The following is an 8530-nucleotide window of genomic DNA, read 5'->3' on the forward strand; positions in this document are numbered from 1 at the left end:
CTCTTTCCTACGAAGGTGGGTAGTTTCTCTCTCCTGTGGTGGCTTCTAAGATGGACCCTATTCCTCCTATTTTGCCTCTCACAAGCTCTGTTCAATACGGTGAGCAGGTGAGCATTTGTCCCAAGCCTCTCCCTGGCAATGTTGCTGCCAGGATCTCACTAACCATATGGAAAAGGGTCTCAGACTTCTGCTCACTCTGTGGCAGAGGAAATGGATGGCCCCTGGCCCACTTCCTTAGCATAATGAAAAACCTTTGGAAGGCATAGAAGTTCATGAGAATTCAGCTCAGGTGGTGTCCCAGGAAACAAATTATGCATGCTCCCACCTATGATTAATTAATTTCACCCTTATCACAGCCCCATGAAGTAGACAGTGTTGTACCCATTGTACAGATGAAAAGTGAGTACCCACTGATTATGTTGTCAAAAGACACTCCCCTAGTGACCAAAATATTCAGAAATCGCCTCAAGTTTGTTCCACTTTCAAATCACTGATGCTCAGCTCACACCACACACACTCTCCATGGGCACCATGGCAGACCTGCTTCATGGTAAGGCCTATCCCATCAGAGAGTGTTCCCAGCCTCACACCAAGCCCTGCTTGCGCTGGCAACATTCTGTTTGCTTAGGACTCCACCCATACAACCCATACAGCCCATACCACTCTGTTTTTTCCTGTTGTTGAGTCTTCAAAATAGCACTGGGCACAGTTGCAAATGACTATAATCCCAGTGAGTTGCATACTGAGGCAGGAGGATTAAGAAGGTCAGGCATTCACAGCTAGCTGGGGATATATAGTGAGATCCTGTCTCAAGATGAAAACAATAGAGTCATCCTTGGGATCATTGGTGGCTGGATTCCTAGGACAAATTAAAGGCAGGCTGAGTTAATGATGAAGAGACATGCCTTGGGCTGATATGTATTGGAATAAAAATCGGCTCTGCTGTTTGTTAACCCCTTGTTGGGACATGTGTTTAGTGTTTTCTCATTTCTGAATTGGAAATAATGATATTAGGTGAAATGGTTGCTACCTCTTAGAATCCCTGTTTTCTCCTTTACATCTCTAGCTATGTAAGGAGTCAACAATGCCAAAGAGCCTTGTGTGACCTATCATGGTGTTTTCAAGGTGTTGAAGATGGAAGTCTATGCAGCAGCCTTGTAAGGTCATTACCGTGTTTCCTCTGCATCTTATGCTATGAGTTCATCTTACTCTGCATCCTGTTGCACTTAACAAAGCTCTTCATTTATTGTTAGATGTGTGTATTTCATGTATTATTAGATGTGAGGGTAGGTGTGTGGAAGGTTGTGTCCACACAAATCAGAAGTTGACTTTTGGGAGTTTGTTTTCTCATCCTACCATGTTGAGGCAGGATGTCTCTTCTTTCTGATCACTTTGTCCTCCAAGCTAGGTGGTCCTCTCTTCTCCTGTCTCTCCTCCATCTCACTGTAAGAACACTAGGATTGCAGATGCATGCCACCTCATCCTCCTTCTTATTTATTTACTTTTATTGTGGGCTCTGGGTCTCATCTGAGGTTGTCATGTTTGTCGGGTAAGAGCTTTCATTCATTAAGCCGTTGCTCTGCTCCCGACTGTGCATTCTTTAAGAATTCGGACCACATTTTGTTGAACTTTGGGATCGCCGCTAACCAAATTGGCCTCTGGATTATTCTGAACTTCTAATTAGAAATTGTTGGGAAAAGTGAATGAATGAAATGATTCTTCAGATCTGAATCATGAGCCAGTATTTTAATATCCAAGTGGGATGCAAAGGGAGAAGGAAGTGCCCTCTGAACAAGGGCACTGAAGGAGCAGTGCTAGCAGGAAGACATGAAAATTTTCTAAGTTATTGAGGGGACCAGAAACATCGGAGTTTTGATGGGATACTCGGCAGGGAGGTAAGGAGGTTCTGAGCTGAGGATCCTTGTTCTGCTTCAGGGATCAACTCTTCAGGTCTCAGTCTCTGGCTCCACTGAGGCCTGAAGGGAACAAAATATTCCAAGCCCTAAAGATTTTTTGCTGTTTGGTTTGTTCTAGTTGAGTCACTTCAGATAATGCACTGATTTAGACACACTCTGATGCCATCCATCAGAGCATATTTGTAAAACCTAAAAACACAGCCAGAACTCTAATGTAGCATTTTCCAACTTACTGCTAGGGTAAGGACAGTCCCTTCCAAGCTAAGATGGGCTTGGCCAGAGCTCCAGGCTGCATGCACACTCCTGCTAGAAAGGAAAGAAGTACTTGGGAACTATGAAGCAGCCAGACAAAGGAGGGAAAGAGAAGGGGATCTGGAGAGATGAGGGATAAGGACCAGGCCTTCCCCTTTCAGCCCTTAGGATCAACCCTGAGCCTACATCTTAAAAACACTTTAAACAAATTCTTGGTTGACCTTTATTAAGTTCAGGGAGTTTGAGGAAAATCCATCTTGCAGCAGGAAGAAGAGGAGCCTGTGTTCAGCTCTTTCCAAGAAAAACATTGTATCCTGTGTCTGTAGCTACTTCAGTTTCCTAGACAAAGAAACGGGTGAATTGACCCAGCAAATTGCCACAGGGCCTTTGTGTGCCAGGCTACCTCACACAATTCACCAATGCACAGGCCAGCAAGGATCAAGAGGCAAAACCCAATCACAGCCCTGGACGTCTTACCCTCTACAAGGAGCTCCACGGGGTTGCTGAGCTTTGAGTAAAAGGGCTCGGTCCACCAGGAGATATAGCGGCAGGTGTAGTTGCCAGTATGCTGGGGACCAACGGAAGTCAGTCCCAGGTCACTCCAGGTGTTATGTACTCTGAGTATCTGGTGGGGCACAAATCTGAGATTATGCAGCAGTTCCATAGTGACCCCAGGTACGGGGCTCTGGCAGCGTAGGACAACGTCATCGCCAGCAAATACTTTATTTCTCCATAGAGCCTGGAGCGTGGGTGGTGGGGGTGGCCCTGGAGGGGTGTGAGGGATAGCACTCAGTTAGGGACATTTCCTGCCAAGCCCCATGGCAAGCTTACTCTGGCTCCCTCTTTTGCACTGCCTACTCTGAATCATACAGTTCCCTCTGTTGCCTTGCTCTTTGGGAACGCATTCAATAAAGTTTGTATCTCCTCTAGGTGTGCAACCCCCAACATCATCATATGAGATCTTCTCCCAGGCTTTGGCTTGTTCTAGAGATTCACTGCCTCCCCAGAGGGGTAAAGAGATCTTTCAGGAAACAGCTTCTGTCAGAAGCATGGTTCAAAGGTCTGTGGTCAAACTTAAGCCTGGCTGGAGCCTCTGCCTGGTCTCTGCCTGGATGACCTCTGACCCATGGAGACCTTGATGAGGAAATCAGAGGAACAAATAGACTCTAGGAATTCCAGGACTCTGTAAAGTTACACATTAGCTCAAGCCTGTGGGGACAGCCCCAGGTCATCCCAGGCAGTCACAGGTATGAGTTAAGCTGTCATGCATGCATCACAGGGAAACTCTGCACAGGTGCCCAGGAGGATGCACCTGAATATTATAATCTTGAATCCTAACACTCTTGAGTGATTTACTTGCCACCTTTCCACTTAGACTGAGAAACAGACCAGAGTGCCATGCCTCACCTGGGGGAGCCCACTTCAAGGACCTCAGAGTCCAAGACCTTTTTAAAGCACAACCCAGAAACGATGGCCCTTCATGGGATCACAGCTCCCTTCTCTAGCACCTCACTGAGTTTCCCTTCCACGTGGTGATTGTGCCCAGCTCACCATTCACCATCAGCTCCACAGGCTTGCTGGGAGCAGATCCTGAGAAGGGCGGTTGCCGTTCAATGTAGATGCAGCTGTAGCTGGCAGAGTCTGCCGCAGTGAGGTTGTGCAGCTGGAAGACAATTTCCTTACCAGAAGACTTCAGTGTCTGGAGCAGGCTGCGCTCACCTAGGTGTTCCCAATGCAGGGCAAAGCGCAGGCCAGCCTTGGGTGCTTTGGGTGCAGTACATCGAAGCTGCACTGTTGAACCAGCCTTGAGACTCTCATTAGATGAAGGCTCTGCAGTAAACGCTGGGGCTTGTAGAGTCTCTGTGGAAGATCAGACCCATCAACCCAGCCTGAAGGCATGGTAAGAGCCCCCTGAGTGGTCCAGCCCATGCTTTGGTTAAGTCTTTTGCCTAAAGTGACCTCCCAGCTCTCTCTCTCTCTCTTTGCTGCTGAAGGCCAGCCAGTACCACCATACTTAATACTTAATACTGTGCCTCAGCCTTTCAACCTTGGCAAACCTTGGGCAGGAGGCAAATCCATATTACTCTTGCAAGGTCACTCTGAGAAGTGGTATTCCATAAGGACCTGTGCCTGACATTTGTGGTGATCCAGTTCTTTGCAGGTGTCAAGTTTGCTGTGTCAATTGTCTTATTTGAAGCTTGGCAAACTCAGGTTGCCTGGACAATGTTCTCAGGTTTGGGGATTCTGATATTGAGGCCCCATCCTGCTCACTTCTGCCCACCACCTATGCCTTTTCTGCCTGCCCTGGCCTGCAGCCCTGTAGTGAGGCTCACCATCACTCCACATTATCTCCACAGGATTGCTGCTTTCTGACCAGTCCGATATACTGTTTAGACGGTAGCGGCATGTGAAAGGGCTCTGGTCACCCATGTCTGAAATTTTCAGATAGAAGCTGACTCTCTCTGGGCTGGCGCTGATGCTGGGGACCTTCAGCACCAACTCGCCCTGCCTCAGCTGAAATTCAACATCATTCAGAGGAGCCACACAAACAAGGATCCTTTGGGCCATCCGGGGTGGGACTACTGTGGAATCTTCTGTGGTTGTCAACACGGGTGGAAGCGGTTTGACTGTAAGGCAGGGAAGATCACTGAGTCAGGAGTCCAGGACACCCTGCTTTTTATGGTTCCACTCAGAGCTGTCCTCTGTCTCACCCCAAACTTCCACTGACCACTTAGTGGAAGAACAACTGGCTTGCTTATCTTTGGACACTATGCATCAAGTCCTACCCAGAGCATTTCAGTGCTGGGATTCAACACTCACCATACTCCTTGATGGTCACAATATGGCTGGGCTCAGAAGAGGCACATTCTTCATGAATATAATAGCTGCAGCTGTAGTTACCAGGTTGGTGGACTACAAAGATGGCCCTTTCTTCGTCTCCTGGCTCAGTTACAGCCAGGACACCATCGGTTTCAGCTATCTCCTGGTAACCATTATCTTCCCGCTTCAGCACGAAGGTTACTCCCTGAACTCTTCCAAGGCACACCAAGAATGTGGTCAGGCCAGGTGTCATCCAGGACACTGGGTCAGCAAAAAGCCGGGGCGGGTACAAGGGCTCTGTGGATGGGGGAGGGCACAATTGCTGAGTGCTTCAGTCTCCCTTTGGAGTCAGTGAGAGTACAGACTCCAGATTCAGAAAATATAAAGGAGGCAAGGGTAGGGGTGGAGTTAGGAGCAAGAGAAAGGGTACAGGACACTATTCTGTGCCTGGCCCGTCTCCATCCCTCTATAGGACATACCCATAAACCTCTGGAGACAACATAAATATCCTCACTTGACAGATGAACTGACTGAGGTTAAGAGAAACCAGGGAACATGGATGGAGGCTCCACCATCTACTTCCCTTTGCTGCCTCCTGACTCCATGATGGTCCTGGTTACCTGGCCCTGCCACCTCCATGAGATTTCTTATCTCTGTCTAACTACCAGAGCAGTCCAAGCCTGATTGGCAGTGGTAGAGGCTCCTAAGGTCACTTGTAATTGCTTCCGGTGGGAACTGGTATGGCATGTAAAGTATATCAACATGGGCAAAGCTCCTGGACCAGCCCATTATGCACAGCTGGAAGTCTTTGGCAGCCTATGTGCCTTACATGTCAGTGCCAGGTTTGCTCTAGCAAGACTGAGGGTCTGCCCATAGGATAGGGAAACTGGTAGCATCTGGAGTGCAGAGGAACCAGGATTAGCTTGCTGCTGTTAGGAGAAGGGCTCCCCACAACCCATGCTCACTCAGTCCCATGGCATCCCTGAATATACAGGTGGCTGCAACACTGGCTGGGTCCAGAGTGAAACCTGCAGAGACAGAGTCTGTGAGTCTCCATTCATACCACACCTAGAACCCCAGGGGTTCTAAGCCCCAGGACATCTTACCCCACAGCAGCAGCCCAGCCAGCAGAGACATGGCGTGGTCCTCAGTCCAGCTGGAGTGTCTGTAGGGAGCATCTCCTGTGGCAAATTAATCTGAGGCACTCACCTTGAACTTTGTTTGCCCTTCCTGAAAGCTAAGGGCAGGGAGACAGCTGCTTGGCATGGGGACAGTGGGGATTCAGCAATAATGCCAATCAATAACAGTGTGTAATTATCAAGCCCAAACTAATAGTAACAGTAAAATCTTCCCTTCCTCAGATTAAAACTGCAACGAAACTGTATTTTAAACTCAAGGAAAGGTGATATTTCTTTAATACAAAATAGTGCTTTATTCTAGGCCAGCCCGGGCAACATGGTAAGCCCAATTCTATTTAAATAAACAAAGGCACAAATCAAACCTAGGAAAACATACAGCCATTTTGGCATCCTGGAATTTCCCTTTATCATTTACACTTTTATTTTTGTCCTTCTTATTTTTTAAAGCTATACATTTCTTCCTCTCTTGTTTCTAATGCCTATCCTCAGATTCTCCTGTCCATTCTCTAGAATTATCAAGCATGCTACACACCATACTTGTATTAAACCTATGCCCCTATCTCACGAGGACCACAACATTCCATAGAATACCCAGAGAGGAACTATCAAAATTGGAACTCAAAGAAAATAATGAAGTTTTTAATGTACAGTGTTCATTTTTCTTTCCATTTTTATAGAGAACTTAGAATATGATAAACCTATTTTAACATCAATTTTATATCACAGTGTATCAGTTTGTTTTTCTGAATCTCAAATTTCCTCTGAGTTCTAGAAGAACTAAATATGAAACCAAGAGGTTGGGAAGGTCCTAGTTTATCCTTGCCTTTTCTTGGTGCCTCTGTGATGTTGGGAATCCTTGGCAGTACTCAGCTTGCACTCATATCACTGTTATGTGAGTCTATTCTTGGTATCTCTTTTCTTCTTCGCGACAAATTTTATTTCTTCTTATGAGAACACCAGTACCTGGCTTAAGGTCCACTTGAACCCACTACTTGAAGGTGTCTGTAGAGACTCTAGTTCTCCCTCAGATCACATTCGCAGCTACAAAGATTATAAGGCGAATATATGGAGAGTACATTTCAGCCCACAACAACTGTTTAGGGTGCTGATGACAGTGGAACTGGTCAGAAGAAGAAAATGATCCTGATGTTAAGGGTCCCATGGACCACAGATGCTATAACAGTTTCTGTGATGTCTACTGTGCACCTTGGAATGGCATTTCTATGCATGTGAGAAACTGTCAGCTAAGAATGCTGCCTGGGGTCAGGGCTTGCAAGGGAGCAGGACACTTGTCAAAAAGTATAATCCTGGGGAATCTTCCACTTTACTTCAAAAACACCATTTTTTAACATTCAGAAGATGGAGACAGGCGGATCTCTGTGTGTTGGAGGGCAGCCATAGCAAGTTTCTGACCAGCCAGCAAAAACTATAGAGTAAGATGCTATCTCAATTTTGGGTGCAAGAAGGTAGACTTTGAGACTGCAATGCAGCTCTGAAATTTGGACTTGACCCATTTCCGTACCTTCTATTTAGCAACATTTTTCATGTTCTCTTTTTTACTATCACAGATGGCATCTATATAAGTAATAATTTCCCGAGTCTGAGTTATATTCCAATAGTTCTATTAGGTGACAGTAACAATAACCACTACCACAAAGAATGGGGAAGCCTTGCTTGGGCTATCCATCCTTCAAAGCATTTATGTGTAGTCACTCACTTAAGCTTGCCAAAGGCCCTTTGGAAGAGATGCTACTAACATCCCCATCACTCAGCAAAATGAGCCAAATGAGAGGATCAAATGTAGTTCTGATGGATCCAAATCTCATGCAGACAGTGAAGGTCAGTATTACCATTTAAGTCTCAGTCCCTACATGCCCTTCGCAACCAGAGGCTCAATGCTCTAGCTTTTAGTCGAAGTAACTTGGGGGCTGAAAACCTGTGGAATGGCAAGAGAAGCAGTGCTTATCCTGAACATTTAGTTTATTATCTACTCCAGGGGCCCTATGTGAGCAGAAGACAGTTGTCTACAATACCCAAGGTCTTACTCCGACTGTTCTCTTAAAACCTTTCCTTATGGGAAACTTTCTAGGTCACAGTATATGTGACTGTCCTCATTCTCACCTTGTGATCCATATAACTGGATGTGATCTGGGTTGTGACAGGAATATTGCAATGTTCCCTCATGTTCTCTAATTTCCTTCCTCCTGCTTTGTAGGCTTTTCAGGTTTCTCATTGACCTTCAACCACTTGACAGAATTCACTTACAACTCCGTCTTTCTTTCTGCCACTTAAACCATGTAGCTTCCTAATCTTAAGTGAAATGGAATCGTCTTTGTAGCCACAGTTCTCAACACCAAGCACATGAGAATTCTTGCAGACATGTATTTGGGTGGAGTTCTTACT

General features: G+C 46.2%; 1 protein-coding gene across 3 annotated transcripts; it reads right to left on the minus strand.

The window, feature by feature from the left end:
* Nucleotides 1–2377: 2377 nt before the first annotated feature.
* On the minus strand, nt 2378–6189 carry A1bg (alpha-1-B glycoprotein). Of its 3 annotated transcripts, XM_060390565.1 has the most exons (7): nt 6095–6188; nt 5954–6016; nt 4989–5285; nt 4502–4795; nt 3720–4028; nt 2646–2933; nt 2378–2507 (listed from the first exon to the last, which is right to left on the minus strand). In XM_060390565.1, the coding sequence occupies exons 1-7, from the start codon at nt 6123–6125 to the stop codon at nt 2500–2502; spliced, it is 1290 nt and encodes a 429-aa protein (XP_060246548.1). In that variant the 5' UTR covers nt 6126–6188; the 3' UTR covers nt 2378–2499. The 3 variants fall into 3 exon arrangements, with proteins under 3 accessions (XP_060246548.1, XP_060246550.1, XP_060246549.1); XM_060390567.1 differs by lacking the exon at nt 4502–4795 and having other exon boundaries at nt 6095–6189; XM_060390566.1 differs by lacking the exon at nt 5954–6016 and having other exon boundaries at nt 6095–6145.
* Between the last annotated feature and the right edge of the window lie 2341 nt (nt 6190–8530).

The sequence above is a fragment of the Meriones unguiculatus genome, chromosome 8 (assembly GCF_030254825.1).
Source record: "Meriones unguiculatus strain TT.TT164.6M chromosome 8, Bangor_MerUng_6.1, whole genome shotgun sequence".
NCBI classification, from domain to species: domain Eukaryota; kingdom Metazoa; phylum Chordata; class Mammalia; order Rodentia; family Muridae; genus Meriones; species Meriones unguiculatus.